The 23,228-nt window shown below is 36.6% G+C and overlaps 1 protein-coding gene across 15 annotated transcripts in view; it reads right to left on the bottom strand.

The window, feature by feature from the left end:
* KIAA0586 (KIAA0586 ortholog) overlaps nt 1-23,228 on the bottom strand; it is a 130,196-nt gene that overhangs the window by 94,382 nt on the left and 12,586 nt on the right. For 14 of the 15 annotated variants that reach the window (XM_055538206.1, XM_055538193.1, XM_055538192.1 and 11 more), the window contains 11 exons: nt 23,008-23,182; nt 21,496-21,717; nt 18,659-18,812; nt 15,480-15,647; nt 13,736-13,859; nt 8,656-8,782; nt 7,880-8,094; nt 7,385-7,457; nt 5,463-5,690; nt 4,361-4,535; nt 1,932-2,126 (listed from right to left, as the gene is read on the bottom strand). In XM_055538206.1, coding sequence (XP_055394181.1) covers nt 1,932-2,126; nt 4,361-4,535; nt 5,463-5,690; nt 7,385-7,457; nt 7,880-8,094; nt 8,656-8,782; nt 13,736-13,859; nt 15,480-15,647; nt 18,659-18,812; nt 21,496-21,717; nt 23,008-23,182 — 1,856 coding nt within the window. The remainder of the gene's footprint in view (nt 1-1,931; nt 2,127-4,360; nt 4,536-5,462; nt 5,691-7,384; nt 7,458-7,879; nt 8,095-8,655; nt 8,783-13,735; nt 13,860-15,479; nt 15,648-18,658; nt 18,813-21,495; nt 21,718-23,007; nt 23,183-23,228) is intronic. The other variant, XM_055538197.1, reaches the window with a different exon arrangement.

The following is a 23,228-nucleotide window of genomic DNA, read 5'->3' as shown; positions in this document are numbered from 1 at the left end:
GATCCTCACCATGTCAGCCTTTCCCCAGTGACCAACATTTACTAGGCTCTCATATGTACTAAACACTTCACATTCACTATCTAAATTAAATAAGCCTATGAAGTGTTAATATTATCCACACTTCACAGTTGAGGACAACAGAGGTTTAGAAACATAATTTGCTGAACGTCATAATAGTTTGTAAGAGGCGAAGGCAAGACTGAAATATATTGCATTGTGTTGCATTATTTTTATTCTCAAATTTTCATAGAGCAAAAATGGACAGAAATAAAACCAACAACAAAATGTTAGTGTCTGACTACCAGCACATATCATGTAGGCCTACTATTTGGTAACTATCATAGCCAATCAAAATTTTTGTTACCTTTCACTTAAAAAATTTCCATTTGTTTCCTATATTTCAAAGTAAAGAGGGAGCAGTGCTCTCACTAAAAGCACAGACTCTAAAAATCACATGGCCTGGGTCTGAATCTAACTAATCTATCTACTCCACTCTAACTATGTGGCCTCTGAGAAATCCATAAACTCTTCTGTGCCCCAGTTCCTTCATTTATAAAACTGGTACATTACCATGTGTTTTATAGGGTAGATTAAATAAGCTAATTTATATAAAGTACTTAGATCTATACCTGGTACACAGTAAGGACTTTATAAATATTGCTTATTATTTTAGTAGAAGACATGGTTGAACAGACTGCTACCAAGTTGATATGTCATTAACCCATAATATCAAAAATAAAAAATTCTCTAATGGTGAAAAATATTCATATTATATATATATTCACAATAATTCATCAAAATTAAGAATTGCAATGACATTAAAAAAAAAATAGCTAACTAGATTTGAAGAGCTGCTGCTGCTGCTGCTAAGTTGCTTCAGTTGTGTCCGACTCTGCGACCCCATAGATGGCAGCCCACCAGGCTCCCCCATCCCTGGGATTCTCCAGGCAAGAACACTGGAGTGGGTTGCCATTTCCTTCTCCAATGCATGAAAGTGAAAAGTGAAAGTGAAGTCACTCAGTAATGTCCAACTCTTAGTGACCCCATGGACTGCAGCCCACCAGGCTCCTCCATCCATGGGATTTTCCAGGCAAGAGTACTGGAGTGGGTTGCCATTGGCTTCTCCGTTTGAAGAGCTAGGGTGATATCAAAAATTATTTATTCAACTTTTACAATGATGGGTCAGAGAGAACTCAAATAAGTTAATAACAAACTCTTAGAACACACAGCTACGTACTTTTTATTTATCATAGCTTAGTCCAAAAGTACAAAAAAGGTAATTCAATGTATTTCTCCTAAGATACGATGATATTAAACCAATCAAAATCCTTAAATTCTTTAATTATTATGAATGTTTATGACATGTCTAGCTTCCCTGGTAGCTCTCCTGCAATGCAGGAGACCCCAGTTCCATTTCTGGGTCAGGAAGATCTGCTGGAGAAGGGATAGGCTACCCACTCCAGTATTCTTGGGCTTCCCTGGTGGCTGAGCTGATAAAGAATCTGCCTGCAATGCGGGAGACCTGGGTTTGATCCCTGGGTTGGGAAGAGTCCCCTGGAGAAGGGAGCGGCTACCCACTCCAACAGTATTCTGGCCTGGAGAATTCCATGGACTGTATAGACCATGGGGTCGCAAAGAGTTGGACACAACAGAGCAACTTTCACTACTTTCATGACATGTCTAAACATTATTTTAATTTCATCTACAGCAATATACTATAAAATACTGTAAGAATGTTTCCTGTGAGTGAAAATATAGCATCATTTCAGACACTGCTACTAGACAAAGTAAAACATATCCCGAAGTCCTATTCACAAATATAAGCAACACATAAAGGAAAAGTACATGACTACTGTGTCAGTACCATTTGTAAGTTATGTTATTGCTGAATGAATTTTAAAATTTATGCCATATATTTTGTTGGGTCTTACCTAAAAGTACTGCCATAGGAATCAGATGACCTTCCAGTGTACCTGAAAAAGTAGGCATTTCCCGGCTTGGGCTGAACAAATACTGCTGATCACCAGGAGACAGTGTAGTAATAGAATGTTGCAACTTAGAATCCACCTTTGTAGGTTTCGTGGCAGAAAAATCTGTTTGTGTTCTTATAGACTTTACTTTAGTGCCTATAATAATCATCAATGGCAGATATTTAAGAATATTGTTTGAACATCTACAAATATAGCAACTCTTCTTCACAGAAAGATCTCACTCTATGTAAGAAGGTTACAGGACCCCAAAATACAAGTAACATATATATCAAGGAGTGACAAACTTTTTCTTAAGTGGCCAGATAGGATATATTTTAGCCTCCTGGCCCATGTGGTCTCAGTGGCAACATCTCAATTCTGCTATTGTAGCATGAAAGCACTCAGAGACAAATACATAAATGAATGTGTCCCTATGTTCCAACAGAGTTTTATGTACAAAAACAGGCATGTAGCCTGCAGGCTGTGGTTTTTCAATCTCTGAATAGATGCAACAACCTGTGCAAATAATATGGTATAAAAGATACAATGACTACAGGAATTCCCTATTAAGACTCTGGGCTTCCAATGCAGGGAACCTGGGTTCAATCCCTGGTCAGGGAACTAAGATCCCACATGCTGCATAGTGCAACCAAAAAATAAAGACAAAAAGTTAAAAAAAAAAAAAGAAAAAACAAAGAAATGATATAATGACTACAAAAAAGTGTTGATTAAGATTTGAAAGAATATTCAGCATGTATTACTTAACTCATTTACATTTTTTCCAATAGGTGTAAAAAAGTTAAAGATCATTTTTGGAATTGAAAATTTTTTTCATCCTCTCATTATTCTGAATAACCAGACTTTATCCTTGGAAATAATGTAAAGATAATCAAATCCTATACTTATTAAAACCTTGCAAAAGTTAAGTAAAAGTGTAAAGGAAAAGAAACTAAAATCTTTTCTAAATTGATACCTGACATTACTACATTTTTAGTTTTAATATATGAGTAGTTTTATAAATCTGGACTTGTAAATATAGTTTTATGATCCCAGGAAGAAAAATTTTAGTACTACACCTATAATTTTTTTATCGCCTTCTCAAGTATTCATTCATTCAACTGAATGAATGTTTTTCTTACAAGTTTATTTAAAATATATTCTCTCAGCATTTAAAATGTGTTTGCCATATACAAGTATTGAATAAACCAACTGTACTCATGTAGCTTATAACTTCTTAAGGAAAAAAATTGATAAAAAATACAACATCAGACAGTGAAAACTGCTATGAAGAGCAATATGCAGAGGAAGGGAATAGAGAGGGTTAGGTGATGATATTTTGGATGAGATGGTCAACATAGACCTCTCTGAGGAGCTAACAGCTAAGAACAGATATTGAAAGAACTCAGAGAGAGCCATGCAAGGGTCTATGGGAAAAGCTCTCCAGGCAGGGGAAATAACAGGTACCAAGGCCCAAACAGGATGCTGTATCATAGGTTCTCAATCACTTTATCATTAAGAGTTAATTCATACAGTGATTTTTGGATTTGAAAGTATTTTAAAACCTTGGGTCATTTTTTGCAAAAGGTTCCAAATCACAAATATAAGTTAACAGCAAGCTCTAATAAATCAAGGAAACATTAGGGTAAATATCATCCACAAAGCCTACTAAAATAAAATCTATAAGATTTCTAGATAAACTGACACTCTATATGATTAATTAACTTTTGTAAAGGAAAGGAAAAATAAAGCAACCACCAACTCACAAGACAGGATCAGAAAGGAAAATGAACTGGGATCCACAAGTTACGGCATATTATCAAAGTGGCTTACAGACCACTAAAGCACAAGCTGAAAAACTTCAAAATGTAACCAAAGTCAACAGATTCAATACTTAACTAAGAGCTATATTTAAATATACTAGTGAAATGGTATGTGTGAATCAAAACATATAGTGATAAATAAAGATATTTTTATTTGTATATAAACATGATAAAAAATTTTTCACTTCTGCTACTTAAGGATCTTTGAGAATAAACCAAACTTTAAAAGTGCCCATACGCACTTTTATGATAATGTACAGCATACGGCTCATCTTTTTGTCCATAAAGAACATGATAGAGCAAGATCTGCAAGAATAGTCTACGTTCCCTATATTATAATTGAAATTGCTTTAAGAGTCATCATCTCATAAATTTTATCATGTTTATCTGAAGATACCATCTAATACTACTTTCCCCCCAATATTTCAAATCTGGTCTATTTTCTCCTACATTCCTGAAAGGAAATATTTCCATCCCTAAGCATGATATAATTTGAATGTATTAATAAATAAATAGCAAAAATTAAAATTTATATATTAAACTGATACCACAAAAAATGAGGTTTCATACCTTTAACTCGTTCTATTACTTTTGGTCTCTGTGGTCTGGACTTAGGAGATGGAGAATTAAATCTGAGATATGGTCCTTTTTTAAGAGTGCTGCGATGACCCTGATAAACTGGTTTTCCATAGATTTGTAACATATAATCCTTGTCTTGCATCACTGTGGTTGCTTTCAAAAATCCCTAAGTACACAAAGGTATTCAACTCATCAGCAAAATAGTCATCAAACACTTATCTCATTTTTCTAAAACCTCCTTTTGCCAGCTAGGGTACTATATTAAGAATGATCAGATCAGGAAAATCCTTTGTATCAAATGGCTCTTAAATTCTGGAGACAATTTCCAAACTGCAGTTTTAAAGTTTTCAAAAGCATGAAAATTAAAGACAAAAATCATTTACCCAAGAAACATGAAGATTCTTACACTACTAAGCATATTTTCAGTACCAAAAAGAAAGTTTAAACACATTTTACATCTGAAAGTAGTAACTTTCAAGTACAGTAAAATGACACAAACCAAGTCTTTAAATAATTTTCTACATTTCTGATCCCACCTTCAATCATAATCTAAATGCCACAGAAAAGTAGCATTTATTGAATATCTGCTAAGCACCAAGCACTGAATTAATTAGGTGCTTTATTAATCTGCCCAACAATCCATGTTTGGCATTAACAAAGTTACTACTCAGAGCAGGCAAAAAATTCCCTCCATAGCGTCTAGCACCTTGCCATGCAATCAATGGGTACTAAACAGACATTTATTAAACTGAAAATTAACCAAACAAAAATACACACATACACATATACACGTGCAAAGATGAAATACAATATTGAATACCATGAACTAAAAAATTCTAATTTTTGGACTAGATGATTTCTAGATAAATCCAGTATAACTGAAATATTATAAGTATGTCAACTCAAAAGAATGGTGTACTTTGTGCAATAATTTCTACATTACAGATTATCAAAACTCTAAATATCAGTAGTTAAAGACGGTTTTCATTTGTATAGCCATTCATATTTTTAAAACATTTTCACAGTCATTTCATTATTTATATCTTTAATAATTATGCAACATTTACATCACAAAACCAGATTAGGATCTTACTTCTTTTCTCTCTTTCTGTAAGCTTGAAGCAGGCATGCTCCTTATAGGTGGATTTCGAAGATGATCCTCTTTTTGTTTTTGAGAATGTTTTCTTGGAATTACAGAGTTGTTTACAGTTTTATCTTGTGTGTTGGTTTTAATATATTTATTCATGTTGTGAGCTCTCTTGTTCCTTTCATTCTTCTGATCAAATCTCTTTTGTTCATAATCTTTTCTTGTCAGTTCATCCTTAACATAACCAAAATTAAAATTACTTAAAATCTATCCAAGTGGTAACACTTCACATCCAAAGTTGTTGTTGTTTAGCTGCTAAATTGTATCTGATTCTTTAGTGACCCCATGGACTGTAGCCTGCCAGGCTCCTCTGTCATGGTATTTCCCAGGCAAGAATACTGGAGCAGGTTGTCATTTCCTTCTCCAGGGGAGCTCCCTGACCAAGGGATCAAATCCATGACTCCAGTGTCCTCAGCACTGGCAGGTGGATTCTTTACCGCTGAGGCACCATGGAAGCCCATTTTTTCCTACTATTATGGAAATATGATTTAGCAGTTTTAAAAGCTTTATAAATAAATGATATTGGTTCACATATGAATAAAAATTCTTTTTAGAATAAACAAAAAAATTAAAAGACTAGTATTTTATGGAGCAGAGCAATGAGAAACAGTAGATGATCTTCAGGGATAAGAGGGCAATTTTTCATCATAGAGGTTTTTATACTTTTTGATGTTTAAACCATATGAATATAGTAGCTTCAAAAATTAAAAAATAAGTTTTCAAAAAGTAAAAATTTTGTAATAAAGCTCTGAGATATTTATAAATTAGAAGTTACTTTAAGGTTAAAAGAAGCATATTTTGCATGAAATGTACTGTTACAGAGTTACATATATTGCTAGTCATCTGAAGAACCAGACGTGAACTCCAAGTCTTTTGACCCTTAGGTCAATTTTTTTTCTGGTGCATCACATAGCAGCTAATATAAACTCTTTGTAACTGTATTTAGAGATACATATTCTTAAAACAACAGAGTTTAAAAGTGTATTTTAGAGAACTCCCTGGTGGTCCAGTGGTTAGGACTCTATGCTTTCACTGTCAAGGGCCCAGATTCAAACCCTGGTCAAGAAAGTAAGATCCCAAAAGCTGCATGGTGTAGCCATAAAAAAAGAAAAAAAAGACAACAAACAACACAACACACACACACACAACCTCCCCACCCCCTCAAAAAAAGTGTATTTTAGTGTTTAATGCTATGGAAACCAAACTAACACTTCACCCTGCTGCAACTGAGTAAGCATATACACATATCTTACAGTCAGGAAAAAAACACTTTGCACCTCCAGGTAAAAATGAGTTAACTTGTCTAGTTTGCTTAAAAATACATAAAATATTGAGAAACTTCCTTTAAATTACTGACCACCTAATAAAAAGAACTCTCCTGAATTTTTGCAATACTCACGTCTGTAGATATACCATAAGATGTGTGGAAGTGAGAAAGTGGAAATTTTTCCATCTGGAACTGACTTCTCTAAACACAGTAATCTTAGAGATTTTTGTGGAGTATTCTCCTTTTAAGTAACTTTGATGCTTTTACTTTGGTAAGCCAATGCTTCTAAATCTGCTGTCTTCTTAAGTATACTTTTTTATGTCTACTTTCTTTTCCAAATGCTTTTGCTAAATTTTCTTTGAAATCACTCATATTTTAGTAGTTGTCTACAATTTTCCAGTTAACAGCCACAATACAATTTACGAGACAAAGCACATGATGAATAAAATGGACCTTATTACTAATAAGTACAATGGGTGATAGAGTGAAATTAAGACTTATAAGTGGACTTATAAGGAATATTTTGAGAATAGCTATGATACTTATAAATTGGAATTAATGGTATCTCTTAAGAATTCACTTAATTCTTTTTAATACCTACTTGAATTTCTGCAGAAATGGTTTTAATCCAGTCATCTACAGTCTTTTTGATCCGAATCTTCTCTGATATCTCCCTACAAAAGAGAAAAAAGAATTTTCTTAGATTAACATTAAAGGTCCTAAGAACAGAACTCCTATCTAGCTTTGAATCTATTGTGTAGCCCAATAGCCTTCATTTGAAAAGGAAAAGTAAATGTTATTAGTTTCATCAAATGTTTCAGGGATGCCTGCAAAGCATATGTAGATTCCAGTAAATATGTACCAAAAAGAGAAAAAAAAAATTAAAGGGAAAATTAACACCTGTGAAAAATAATAGCAGCATGCGTATAACCAAATTCCAACTTTATAATAAGCCCACACTATCAAAGGCAATGAAGAATCTTTTCTAAACATCAAAACACATTAAAGCAAAAGGCAGTGCTTAGAAAAAAAATGAAGAGAGCCTGTAAACTGGCAGTTTCATAAAAAACCTTGGGATGCCAACATCCTGTCCTACCTGTTGTTGGACAGAGCATTGATAAATGAATACATGGCAGCTCCATCCTTTGCACGAATTATAGCTTCCAGATTTTCTTCAAGTACTTTTTTATTATTTTGTACTCCTCTTAAAATCTTCTCAGCATCTTTCAATACAGATCTTGTATTTGTTATTTGAAGCTTAATGGAATTCTGTGGAAGATCCACAAGCCCTGACATCTGAGATTCTTTCAACTTAAAAGATAAAAAGGCAAGAATATCAATATGTAAAACTTATATTCATATTTTAATCCACTTAAGAGCTGTTAGTATAGTTTGGGGCATATACCACACCAGTCTAAGGAATGAATTTGTCAAATTGAAGACCTATACAAGAATACTCGGCAACTAAAGTTTCTTTCCATTTAGATGTATACTGTGAATGTTCAGTGGCCTATAAAAGCTCTATCTGCTGAAGAAAGCTAAACAAATTAAGAGCACATTGGTTTTGGGTAGCCAGGGCAGACAATGTGAACTGGATAAACAAGGGCCATTCGCATTTCCCTTCCGCCTTCCTTCCTCTCCAACAGAAGCTTGAGAGTGACAGCTGGCCACGTGGCTCACTCTCAGCCAAGGAGTAAGAAGTAGGAATCACCTGAAGAGGGCTTTTGGAAAAGTTTTGTAAGGGAAACAAGTTGGGCTGACATGTCTTTCAGTGCTCTGTCTTCATCCTCCTCCTGCTTTGTCTTGGTAACTTTATTTCTTCATAATTTTTACCTTTGCTCATCATTAATTTCAAGACTGTTCACACTTTACCTGGAGTATGCTATTCGTTTCTTTCCTCTTTTGATCAAGTTCATGATCATCAGACTTCTGCACAGTCACTTTAGCTGTTCCTAGTTCTTCATAGGAAGGAAATCTTTGAGTGGCTATAGTATCAATGCTGAAAAAGATTTCAAAGTAAAGTTTTCTAAATTGCCATAAATTCAGTAAACATTTGATGATATAAATCTTTGATACATTCTTAGTTATATGAATTCTAAATGGGTCCTATTAAAATTGTACAAAGAATCAGTCAATTATGTGGTTAAACATACAAAACACAAAAATTACAAGGAACAAAATTACTCTGACCAGATTGGTTTAAGAATAGTAGGAAAAGAGCAGAAAATGGTTTTGCTTTGAAGAAACTAATGTGCAGAAGCACTTCTAGAATGGTAGAGTAATAATCTCTAAAAATCTACTCCTGAATAAAAGCAAACAAAACACTAGCTGCTGCTGCTGCTAAGTCGCTTCAGTCGTGTTCGACTCTGTGTGACCCCACAGACGGCAGCCCACCAGGCTCCCCTGTCCCTGGGATTCTCCAGGCAAGAACACTGGAAAAACTAGCAAAAATGGTCAAATCAGCTTTTTCAGAATGGTGGAAATTAAACAAAAGCTTGTAGGAACACTTACTTAACAAAAATGGCTGACAAGAACAGCAAGCTCTATGATATTTTAAATTGCTCTATTCCCAGAGGCCTTTCCCCAACTCTGAGTAGCTTTGAAAATCAACAGCCTCATCATCAATGTAGCTGTGAAAACCAACAGCCTCACAGCCACTAAAAGGGTGGGAAAAGTGTGGAGCTTCTTAAAAAAGTCATATTCACAAGGTTTCTCCTTAAATCTGACTCAGTGAGAAATCCCATCCCAGGGTCATTTTTTAAAAACAGTGGCAATTGCTTAACATCTTAGCTGCCTGAGGAAGTCATACCAGTTGAAGCAAACAAGAGGGTGGACAATAAGCAAAAAACTGGGGAAGGAGATGTCCACAATGGAGTTGTTTGTTTTTTTAATTTCTGGCCACACCCCGTGGCATGTGGAACCTTAGTTCCCTGACCAGAGGTCCAAGCCACAGCCCCTGCACTGGAAGGTGGAGTCTTAACCACTGAATTGCGCAGCAAGTCCCCACGATGGAGTCTGAAAAGCTCCGAAACACTACTAGGGCTCTAGAAGGTCATATGCATATGCAGGGCTCTATGCATGCAAAAGAATGACCTAAGAAGGGCATAATCTTTCACCTCTGGCTGACCATGAACTCTTTACGAGTAGGAAGTTAGGATTAAGATAGGCTTGCAAACGGCTGGAGCACTGAAGGTGTTCCCCAGTGTATACACACACACACACACACACACAGCCCCTTGGCAAAGATACCGAGACGTACTCATTCAAAATAGTTAAGGAAATCTTCCAATCATTAGCTAACTTAGCTAACCAAATGGAGACTTGCTACACATAATAAAGAATAAAAATAACGGAATTAGTCCAGGAAAATCATTAAAGAGCAACAATAAGAACAACAACAACCAGCAATAACAACAAACCCTGGTGGGAGGGTGGGAGTTGATGGAAGAATCTAATTTCCAGAACTGGCCCATTAAATTATTTTCAATGTCTAATTTTCAACAAAAAGTTGTGAGATACAAAGAAATAGGAAATATAGCTCAGACACAGGAAAAAGAATATCAGTAGAAACTATCCTTGAGGAACTCCATATATTGGACTTAACTAGAGAAAGACCATGAATTAGCTACTATAATTAGAGAAAAGTATCAGTCCCTGGGTTGGGAAGATCTCCTAGAGGACAGCATGGCAACCCACTCCAGTACTCTTGCCTGGGAAATCCCATGGATAGAGGAGCCTGGCAGGCTCCAGTCCATGAGGTTGCAAAGAGTCAGACACAACTGAGCGACTAACACTTTCACTTTTCAAAAGAATGAAAGGACTGATGCTGAAGTTGAAGCTCCAATACTCTGGCCACCTGATGCAAAGAGATGACTCACTGGAAAAGACCCTGATGCTGGGAAAGACTGAAGGAAACAGGAGAATGAGGTTGGCAGAGGATAAGATGGTTAGATACACTGACTCAATGAACATAAATCTGAGCCAATTCCGGGAGATAGTGAAGGACAGAGGAGCCTGGTGTGCAGGAGTCCATGGGGTTGCAGTAAATCAGACATGACTTAGAGACTGAACAACAACAACAAAAATAATAATGAAGTCTTGGGAATTCCCTGGTGGTCCAGTGGTTAGGACTCCATGCTTTCACCACTCCATACTTTCCAGTGGTTAGCACTCCATGCTGAGGACCTGGGTTCAATCTCTGGTCAGGGAACTAAGATCCTACAAGCCACGGAGCAAGACCAAAATAAATAAATAAATAAGAATGAAGTCTCATCAAATAAAGAATACCAAAAAAGATGAAAGCTACTGGACTTCTGTGGTAGTACAGTGGATAAGAATCTGCCTGCCACTGTGGGGGACATGAGTTCCATTCCTGGTCTGGGAAAATTCCATATGCCATGAAGCAACTAAAGCTCATGCACTACAACCACTGAGCCCGCGCGCCATACAGCCCATGTGCCATACAGCCCACATGCCACAACTACGGAGCCCACACACCTAGAGACCACCCTCTGCAATAAGAGAAGACACAATGAGAAGCCTGTGCACTGCAACAGAGAGTAGGCCCCACTTACCACAACCAGAGAAAGCCCACGAGCAGCAACAAAGACCCAGTGCAACCAAAAATAAATAAATAAATTCTTTTAAAAAACAAAAGCTATTTTTAAAAAAACAGAAATTCCGGAGTTGAAAAATATAGCAACTGAAACGTAAAATTCGCCTGACAGGCTAAACTGCATATTCAAATTGGTAAGAGAAAGAATCAGCAAATTTAAAGATAGGTTAATTGAGATTATCCAGTTAGAGGAATGGGCTTCCCAGGTAGTGCTAGTGGTAAAGAATCTGCCTGACAATGCAGGAGATGCAAGCAACTTGGGTTTGATCTCTGTGTCGGAAAGATGCCCTGGAGTAGGAAATGGCAACCCATTCCACTATTCTTGCCTAGAAAATTCCATGGACAGAGGAGTCTGGTGGGCTATAGTCTATGGGGCCGCAAAGATTTGGGCGTGACTGAGCGACTGAGCACAGTTTGAAGAACAGAGCAAAAAAAGAACGAGAAAAACTAAAATCCTTAAGACCTGTCAAATACCATCAAGCATACCAACAGACAACATAACCTAAGGAGAAAAAAAAAGTCATGTGTACTATTTAACTGTGAAAAAAAATAACGGCCAAAAAATTCCCCAACTTAATGAATGTTAATTCACTCATCCAAGAAGATCAACACAATTTTAGGAGGATGAACTCAAAAAGATCCACATTTAGACACATCAAACTGTCAAAAGCCTAAGACAGAGAATCCTTAAAGATAAAAGTGATTAATTATATACAAAGTATCCTTAGTAAGATTAATAGTATATTTCTCATCAGAAATCATGAAATCTAGAAGGTAGTAAAATGATATATTCAAAGCACTAAGAGGACAAGAGTATCTACCAAAAATTCTACATCCAGTAAAACTATGCTTCAAAGATAGAAATTATGACATTTCCAGATAAATAAAACTGAGAGCATTCATCACTAGCAGACTTACCCTATAGTAAATACTAAAAAGAGTCCCTTAGGGTGAAATAAAAGGACTTTACGCACTAACTCAAATCCACGTGAAATAAAGAGTATGGGTGAAAGTTAACTGTATAGGTAAATATAAAAGACAGTGTTAGAGTATTTGTTTATAACTCTCTCCTTTTATCTGATATAAAAGACAACTGTGTAAAACAGTAATTATCAAGCTGTAGAGTTGGACACGACTGAAGCGACTTAGCAGCAACAGCAGCACCAGAGACAAGCTTATAATGTATAAAGACACAATTTGTATGATAATAATAGCAGAAAGAAGAGAGGAGGGAGTCAGTCTATATTGCAGTAAAGTTTCTGAATCCTATAGAAATTAAACTGGTATTAATCCAAACTAGATTATTTTATTTTATTCTTTTTAGATTGTTTTAAATTAAGATGTTAATTGTAGTTCCTAGGGCAACTACTGAGAAAATAACTCAAAAAAAAAAAAATAGTAAAAAAGCAATAAGGGAATTAAAATGTTATACTAGAAAATATCTATTTAATGTTAAAAAAAAGACACTATGGAGGAATAGTGGAATAAAAAAAAGACCTAAGATATATAAAAACATATAACAACATGACAGACATAAATCTTACTTGATCAGCAATTACACTACTGGTAACAGACTAAAATTGTACAATGTAAATTGTACAATGTCTCCTTATGAGATTACACAAAACATAGCTTGTTTAGTTTTTGTTACTGTAGTTTTCATGACATTCAAGAAAAAATCATATTGCCTGACTATACCTTGAATTTTACTATTTACTTGACTTTTTAAAAACTTTTTATAATGTAAAGTTTCAAACACAAAAGTAGAAAGAGTAGTATAATGACCTCCATTACCCTTATTTACCTACATCAATAACTAACTCATGGCTGTCTTCATTTCATTTATACTTCCAAACTGGTTTTCCCCACCCTGCAATGGATTATTATTGAAGCAAATCCAAGATATCATTTAATCAGAAATGAATAGTAAATAATTTACATTTTGAGAAAATTAGATGTATTCATTTGGTGGCTTAGATGGTAAAGAATCCACCTACAGTGCAGGAGACCTGGGTTCAAACCCTGGGTTGGAAAGATTCCCTATAGAAGGCAAAGGCTACCCACTCCAGCATTCTGGCCTGGAGACTCTCCATGGACAGAAGAAACTGGCAGGCTACAGTCCATGGGGTCACAAACAGTCAGACATGACTGAGCAACTAAACACACACATTGTATAATTACAGAAAAGAGGAAAGATATATTAGCAGAAGAAAATGGTAACTAAATCTAAGACAATTTTTAAAAGCAATCTTATAAATCCATTAAAATTTCTGAAAAAATTTTAGAAATATTAAAAAAAAACTCTTCAATCTAGTTTGTATTCCAATCTCATTTTACCTGTTTCTCTTCTCAGGATTCCACCCCATTTTTGACCTAGCTTGTGAGGTTTTGTCTGAAGATTCACTTATTCTCGTCAAAGAATCATGGTTATTCAGAATTTGTTCCAAGAATCCTACACTTCCTACAATACAAGAAATACAGTATCATTTTTCAAGTACTAATTCATTCCTCTTTTATATAATAGCTCACACATATTTGTACTAAATTAGTTTCACATGGTAATGATCTACTCATTTCACTCTACAAGGTAGACTACATATACATCAAAAACTAAATATTTATAACTCATGGAAACTATACTTGTAAAAGTTTAGGCCTGAATTAATTTCCATTACAGAAGAAAAAAGAGTATGAATGAGAAGTAACATCATGGCAAAGCCCTGTATACAGAAATATTTTTATAAACAGTCAAAGGGAGATTTAACAGTTTCTTCATAACTAGTATTGGTTGAATCTTCCTTTTAGCCTCATCTTTAATGAGACTACTTATCAATTTTTTGGGTGGTTAGGGTTGGTTTACTTAATAAAGATTATATTTTTTAAATTACTTAAGAGTCTTTAAATATGTCCAGGACAAGATTGAAATACATTTAAATAATTCCAAAAATGAAAGCTTATACTTAACATTTCTGCTTACTTTTACTATAAATAGTATAAAGATCTAAAACAAATTATTATTTCTTGTCACTTATAAAGGTTATTAGCATTTTTCTAACTGAACATGATAATAAAGGTTAAATTTCTTAGTTTTATTATTCAAACTCACACTTAAAAATTATATAAGTAAACATGATAATCAGCTTACTTTCAACAATGCATTATTTTTTATTTATTAATAACATTTTTCATTAAAGGTTTACATAATAACTTGCAGAAGATAGAATAATTACAAAGGTTTATCTCCAACTCCTACAAAGAATCAAAAGAAGCTTAATTTGCCTAGTATCACTTAAAGAAAAATATTAAGAACAGAGGTCCCACTTCAGTTCATTTGCTGGTTTTTTAAGTCGCTCAGTTGTGTCCGACTCTCTGAGACCCCATGGATTGTCGCCCACCAGTCTCCTCTGTTCATAGGATTTCCCAGGCAAGAATACTGGAGTGGGTTAGGGTTACTATTTTATTCTCTAGTGGATCTTCCTGACCCAGGAATTAAATTCGTGTCTCCTGCTTGGCAGGCAGATTCTTTACCACTGAGCCATCTGGGAAGTCCACATGAGGGAATTATAAATCCTAAATGTGGAAATCTGTTCCTAACTTGAGATAGGCCTAACAAAAGTTGTTGCTTTTGTTGTTTAATCGCTTAGACGTGTTCAACTCTTTTGCAACCCCATGGACTATAGGCCACCAGGCTCCTCTGTCCATGGGATTTCCCAGACAAGAATACTGGAGTGGGTTGCCATTTCCTTCTCCAGGGGCTCTTCCTGACCCAGATAGCAAACCCATGTCTCCTGTATTGGCAGGCAGATTCTTTACTGCTGACTTCCTGGTAAAGCATCTGCCTGCCAACACAGCAGACACCAGAGATGCAGGTTCGATCCCTGGGTTGAGAAGATCCCCGGAGTAGGAAATGGAAACCCTACTCAAGTAATCTGCCTGGAAAATTCCATGAACAGAGGAGCCTGGTGGGCTACAGTTCACGGGGTCGCAAAGTGTTGAACATGACCAAGCACAGCACGGTGACAGAGTTACCAGGAAAGCCCCTAATAAAAGTAGTGTGTGCTAATCATAATTGCTTTATTACCTGTATGACATGAAAGCGCCATATTTTCTTTTTCTTCTATAGGATTTTCCCTCTTTGATATTTTATCATCCTTTGAAACAGGAACAGGAGCAAATCTGCGAGGTGCTGGTGTCTCCAAAGGAGATCTCTGTTTATCAAAACTTGTATCTTCAACCTCTCTTGAAGGTGCTTCAACAGAAAATTAAGAAAATAATAAATTTAACTTACTTTTAAAAAAATATTTAAATTATAACATTACTCTTCCCCATGTTTTAAAAATAAAACCAAAATTCTATAGGATACTCAAGTTATTAACAAATATATAGAAATAACTTCATCCTCACTAGAAATCAAAAGAATATAAACTATAAATACTTTATACTTAAACCTAATAAGAAAAAAATATGACAATATTCAGTGCTATTTAAGTTGTGATGAAAATGGCAAAGCCAGACACTGCTCATGGCAATGAAAACTGAGAAGGTCATCTGGTACTAAGTACCGGTGCTTAGTTGTTCAGTCGTGTCTGACTCTGTGTGACTCCACAGACTGTAGCCCGCCAGGCTCCTCTGTCCATGGGGATTCTCCAGGCAAGAATACTGGAGTGGGTTGCCATGCCCTCCTCCAGGGGATCTTCCTAACCCAGGGATTGAACCCAGGTCTCCCACATTGCAGGCAGATTCTGTACTAGCTGAGCCACCAGAGAAGCCCAGTACTAAGTATAGCAAGTCTTAAAATTTTTATATACTTTGATCTAGAGATCCCACTTTAGTGAGCACAAAACACATTGTTGCTATTGTTCAGGTGACCCAGGGATCCAACACTTGTCTCCTGCACTGGCAGGTGATTCTTTACCACTGAGCCCTCTTTTACCACTGAGCCACCAGGAAAGCCCACAAAACTGACAACTATAAACAGTGAGCATAGAAACCTGAGTTCCTGCTGCAGCTCTGACAATCCCACTCTCAAGCCAGGTGACCTAGAGCAGGCAGTCATAAACTTTCTGTGCTTCATTTTCCTCCCTTTACAACTTAAAAAATGACTCACATTACTTCACAAAAGTTTAAGATCCACACATCTGTGGGAGACATAAAGCAACTTGCAAGTATCAGTTCAGTTCAGTCGCTCAGTTGTGTCCGACTCTTTGTGACCCCATGAATCGCAGCACACCAAGCCTCCTTGTCCATCACCATCTCCCAGAGTTCACCCAAACTCAGATCCATCGAGTCAGTGATGCCATCCAGCCATCTCATCCTCTGTTGTCCCCTCTTCCTCCTGCCCCCAATCCCTCCCAGCATCAGAGTCTTTACCAATGAGTCAACTCTTTGCATGAGGTGGCCAAAGTACTGGAGTTTCAACTTTAGCATCATTCCTTCCAAAGAACACCCAGGGCTGATCTCCATTAGAATGGACTGGTTGGATCTCCTTGCAGTCCAAGGGACTCTCAAGAGTCTTCTCCAACACCACAGTTCAAAAGCATCAATTCTTCGGCACTCAGCTTTATTCACAGTCCAACTCTCACATCCATATATGACCACCATAGCCTTGACTAGACAGACCTTTGTTGGCAAAGTAATGTCTCTGCTTTTGAATATGCTATCTAGGTTGGTCATAACTTTCCTTCCAAGGAGTAAGCGTCTTTTAATTTCATGGCTGCAGTCACCATCTGCAATGATTTTGGAGCCCAAAAAAATAAAGTCAGCCATTGTTTCTACTGTTTCCCTATCTATTTCCCACGAAGTGATGGGACCAGATGCCATGATCTTCATTTTCTGAATGTTGAGCTTTAAGCCAACTTTTTCACTCTCCACTTTCACTTTCATCAAGAGGCTTTTTAGTTCCTCTTCACTTTCTGCCATAAGGGTGGTGTCATCTGCATATCTGAGGTTATTGATATTTCTCCTGGCAATCTTGATTCTAGCTTGTGCTTCTTCCAGCCCAGCGTTTCTCATGAAGTACTCTGCATATAAGTTAAATAAGCAGGGTGACAACATACAGCCCTGACGTACTCCTTTTCCTATTTGGAACCAGTCTGTTGGTCCATGTCCAGTTCTAACTGTTGTTTTCTGACCTGCATATAGGTTTCTCAAGAGGCAGGTCAGGTGGTCTGGTATTCCCATCTCTTTCAAATTTTCTACAGTTTATTGTGATCCACACAGTCAAAGGCTTTGGCATAGTCAATAAAGCAGAAATAGATGTTTTTCTGGAACTCTCTTGCTTTTTTGATGATCCAGCCAACGTTGGCAATTTGATCTCTGGTTCCTTTGCCTTTTCTAAAACCAGCTTGAACATCTGGAAGTTCGCGGTTCACGTATTACTGAAGCCTGGCTTGGAGAATTTTGAGCATTACTTTACTAGCATGAGTGCAACTGTGCAAGTATAAGGAGCCTTTAATATGTCTGTAATATAACAATGTCCTAACAAATCAAATGTCAGGAATAATGTACTACATGGATCTTATATATCACTAAAGGGATAGGCTCTTGATTTTCATCGGTTCATTATTCAAATATCAGTAACCTGGAGATACATTTATTGATAAGAGTTTAAATTCCAAAGGTTTAACACAAATAAGCTGTGTATTCCTTTGTTATTATAAACAGATTTTTAAAATTTCATTAAAATAGACTTGTATTACTCCTTGAAAATATTTGGAAATAGTTTATAATTGTACTCAGGTGGTTTCTCCCCTGACAGAATGAAGAAAAACAGTAAATATGCAGTTTGTCAGAGTATTGGTGAACTGCTGACAAGCAGTTTCAATGCTGTGTATATGTGTGTATGTTGGTTGCTCAGTCGTGTATGACTCTTTGTACCCCCAGGACTGTAGCCCTCCAGACTCCTCTGTCCATGAATATCTCCAGGCAAGAATATTGGAATGGGTTGCCATTTCCTTCTCCAGGGGAGCTTCCCAACCCAGGGATCAAACCCAGGTCTGCTAGATAAGTTAAACTTTTCTAAATTTATGTAGAAATGCTTCTGACAATTTATGAAAGTTATTAATTAAAACCATTAAATACGACATGATCCATAACTTGGCTGAACAAGTTTCAAAATAATCTAGAAATTGGCTGAAAAAAATCCCTAATTTTATAAAATTAAGAGTCTCTTATAACCTAGTAAATAAGTTTTCTGCTTACAAACTGCAAAGAACATTCATAGCTGGCATATTTTATTCATAGAGAACTACATATTTTTACCTTGTTTGGAAGTAAAGACATTATGTGAAGACAGATTACGGCTACCAAAATTCAAATGGTCTGGTTTTACAGAATACTTTTCCACTGCTCTAGGAGGAGGTACAGTAACAGGCTGAAAACTACTAGTCTTCAGTGCAGCACTGATGAAATGAGCCTAGAAAACATAAAATAACTTTGTTAATTTCAAATATCACCTGAAAGAGTTAGATGACAAAATATCTTGAAATTTATTAGAGGACCTGAAGACAATCTATTAGATTTGATAAATAACAACAATATAAACATTACATGCAACTACTCACTGCAGGAGCAATGCTACTGGAAAGATACAATAACACAAAGACTTGGGTTACGTCTGGCTCTACAGTGTGGCCCTGACTATTTGTTCTAAACCTCAGTTTCTTCCTTTTCACCTCAGAGATGGCTCATCAGACACTCCTGATGCCTCAGGAAACACTGAGACACTACTGTCTCCTAGAGACACTCTCTCTAGGAGAGAACCAGGAGAAAGGGACCCTAGCCCTTGACCTCTACTTAAACCAGAGAATTTAAAACCAAAACATCTCATCTTTTAAATACCGATAAGATTTTATTTAAAGGTTTAAAAACCATTGGTAGAAAGCACTAAAATAAAACCGTAGCTTTGCGTAGTAGCAGTAGTAAAATATTAATTTACATATAAATGGAAAACACAGGTTTTAACACTATTTATTAAAATATCTGAAATGTACACATATCATAACTAATAAAACTGATTTTAAAAGAGTCTTATGCTAGGCAAAAAAAAAAAAAAAGAATTCTTAAAAGAATTTTACAGAATTCTTAAAAGTGTGCTGAGATCCCTCTACATAAAACAGATGGATGGATTCAAAGAATTTCATTTCATGAAGAAGGCTGAGCGCTGAAGAATTGATGCTTTTGAACTGTAGTGTTGGAGAAGACTCCTGAGAGTCCCTTGGACTGCAAGGAGATCCAACCAGTCCATTCTAAAGGAGATCAGCCCTGGGATTTCTTTGGAGGGAATGATGCTGAAGCTGAAACTCCAATACTTTGGCCACCTCATGTGAAGAGTTGACTCATTGGAAAAGACTCTGATGCTGGGAGGGATTGGGGGTAGGAGGAGAAGGGGACGACAGAGGATGAGATGGCTGGATGTCATCACTGACTCGATGGATGTGAGTCTGAGTGAACTCCGGGAGATGGTGATAGACAGGGAGGCCTGGCATGCTGCGATTCATGGGGTCACGAAGAGTCGGACACGACTGAGCGACTGAACTGAACTGAACTGAACTGAAGCATTAACTGAACTATGAAAATACTTTACATGTCATAAGTTCAATTTTCTCTGTAGTTATAAATTCCACAAACAAGATGTCTGAATTAGCAAAAGATTTCATTCTTCAAAAATGATAGTTAATAAATTATGTGTTTATTTATGGAAGGATAAATGAATGGCAGAAAGGCACTTAGAACTATGTTAAAATAAGAAATCAATGTGCTTTTCAAATGTGTAACCTGATTCTATCCTAAACAACAAAAATAAAATTGTTTTCTAGGTAAAGAAATCAAGGCTTAGAGAAGCAAAGATTTCTGTAGACTGGGGACCAGCACTCTGATAGGCCCACTCCTGGCTTCTCTAGATGACGTGCTACACACTCAATTTTAGCAATGTACAGAGTGCTTACTAAAACTTTATTTTATATGCCATAATCATTCAAACTAAAATAATATCAATCACATCAAGATTTCAAGACAAACCCTATTAGGAAGTCTTAAAAATTATAGGATATTAGAGTTCACTCTATGATCTTATACTGAAGTATAATAAGCTTATTTTTGTATATTCTTCTGAATGTTATATTTTAATTGTATCTTTAAAAGTTTTTAAGGAGTACTAGGAGTGTGTGCTCAGTTCTGTCCAACTCTTTGGGACCCCGTGGACTGCAGCCCGCCAGGTTCCTCTCTCCATGGGATTTTCCAGGCAAGAATACTTGAGTGGGTTGCCATTTCCTACTTCAGGGTACCTTCCAAACCCAGGAATCAACCCTCGTCTCTTGCATCTCCTGCAGTGACATCACCTGGCAAATTCAAGTTGCACAGTAATAAAGGGTGGACGCGGAGGGGTAAATTAGAAACAATGCATTTACAATGCTGGTCATTCACTCATTCTAAAAAATCTTTTTTAAAAAATCTGAGTACCTGAGTGCTGGGTACTATCCAAGGACTAGGAAATTTCAAAATAAATATACTATACTATTAGCTGTCTATGAGGATAACTCTCTTTATAATAGCCCTGTGCCTCATTCAAAAGGCATAAGAATGTTCATTCTTTTTAACTAGGTAAATGTAGAAGCAAATATGTATACTAGGTGATTCTCATCCAAGGGTGTGTATCAGAATCATTAGAGAGCTTTCAAGGATGTCCAGGCCTATCTTAGACCTGCTATTTCAGAATTTCTGACCAGTATAAGCATGTGTATTTTTATAAAGCTCTCCACGTGATTCTGAAGCACTTTGCCAGGCTAAGAACCACTGATATAAACAGAAAACTGCAATGCAATATAAGCCCTTTTAAAATGCCATGAAAAGAAATATCACGAAAGAAGGAAAAAAACAGTTTTAAGGAGAGGTCTCACAAAGCTAGACACCTGAACTAGAACATGCAGAGTTCTTCTTTTCCACATAGAAGAAAAGAATGATGAACAAACAAATCATTATTTAAGAACTAAAACTGTTACAATCTAAGGAGATGAACTACTGGAATAATCAATGAATATCAGCTTAGAGATCCGAGTGATGAAAGGTCACGGGATGTGTGGTCGCTTTATTACACATACCTGAATATCGATTTGCTGTTGTTGCAGCTTTTCAAGATGCCGAATGTGTTGCTCCATAAACACATTCATTTGTTTTTCATGATCATGACAGTGTAGTGTCTCCTGTTTATTCTGCATGGTTGTCTGCTGCTCTGTAACACGTTGTAACTGTTTATCAGTCTCCTGTAACTTATTGAGTAATTCTGTAACAGAATTAACCTTTGCTTCCAACTCACTCTGCACCTAAAACAAAAATATCCAGACATCAAAAACATGCTCATTAGAAAGGTTATATAAAGTGAACTGGTATAGAGAAACTATCAAACCAGAACTTTTACCCTCTACATTTCTGATGCTTCTAAAGCCTTTATTTTTAGAATCACAGAAATAAGGCAGAATAGTTATCCTTAATTAGATCTTTTTTCTCTTAAAAAATACCAAATTTGCCACATAGAATTTTTATATCGTCAGAAAACTAAGATCACAGCACCTGGTCCCATCACTTCATGGCAAATAGATGGGGAAACAGTGGAAACAGTGAAAGACTTAATTTTGGGGGACTCCAAAATCACTGCAGATGGTGACTGCAGCCATGAAATTAAAAGATGCTTGCTCCTTGGAAGAAAAGTTATGACCAACCTAGACAGCATATTAAAAAGTAGAGACATTACTTGGCCAACAAAGGTCCATCTAGTCAAAGCTGTGGTTTTTCCAGTAGTTATGTATGCATGTGAGAGATGGACTATAAAGAAAGCTGAGTGCTGAAGATTTGGTGCTTTTGAACTGTGGTGTTGGACAAGACTTTTGAGAGTCCCTTGGACTGCAAGGAGATCCAACCAGTTCATCCTAAAAGAAATCAGTCCTGAATATTCATTGGAAGAACTGATACTAAAGCTGAAACTCCAATACTTTGGCCACCTGATGCAAAGAACTGACTCATTGGAAAAGACCCTGATGCTGGGAAAGATTGAAGGCGGGAGAAAAAGGGGAAGACAGAGGATGAGATGGTTGGATGGCATCACCGACTCAATGGACATGAGTTTGAGTAAACTCCGGGAGTTGGTGATGGACAGGGAGGCCTGGCATGCTGCAGTCCATGGGGTCACAGAGTCGGACACGACTGAGTGAATGAACTGAGTTTGGTCAGCAATCTTGGCTCTCCCACCTATTAGCTCTAAGACTTGATGCTGACTCTGACCTGTTTTTCAACCTTCTCAGTTACAAATGGAGGGCTTTGTATATATGATCTGTATTGTCAATTCTAGCTCTAAAATAAGGATGTTCAGCCATCCCAGCTACCCAAGACTGAGTGGCTCCCAAGATGAGATACTCCACTGCTAAAACGAAGGAATCCAGGATTTTCTAGCAGTAACACAGGGATGAGAGTTACGTCTCATAACTTCTGAGAAATAATACATAACCTCAGAGAACAACGAGAATGTCCCTAGTCACGGCTGGACACAACAATTACAAAATCAGTGTCTGGTACATTTTACAAAGAAGTTATGAGTCTCTAGGAAGAAACAGATATACTTTCATCAGTGGAGCTGCTGTCGCAATGGCGGCAGCGGTTGCTGCAGCCACAGTTGTAGCTGAGTCAATTCCACTGGGTGAAATTCTATTCTCCTGGGTAACAGGGTCCTTTTCTGTGCCTGCATCTTCTAAAAGTTGAACCTTCACCTCTTTAAAAACAGGCATGCTTTGAGCTCTGGAAATAAAAAAAAGGAGAAAAAGTCTATTCAGTAAGCTATACC

The sequence above is a fragment of the Bubalus kerabau genome, chromosome 10, assembly GCF_029407905.1.
Source record: "Bubalus kerabau isolate K-KA32 ecotype Philippines breed swamp buffalo chromosome 10, PCC_UOA_SB_1v2, whole genome shotgun sequence".
Lineage (NCBI taxonomy): Eukaryota > Metazoa > Chordata > Mammalia > Artiodactyla > Bovidae > Bubalus > Bubalus kerabau.
This window is presented reverse-complemented; position numbering and strand designations above follow the sequence as displayed.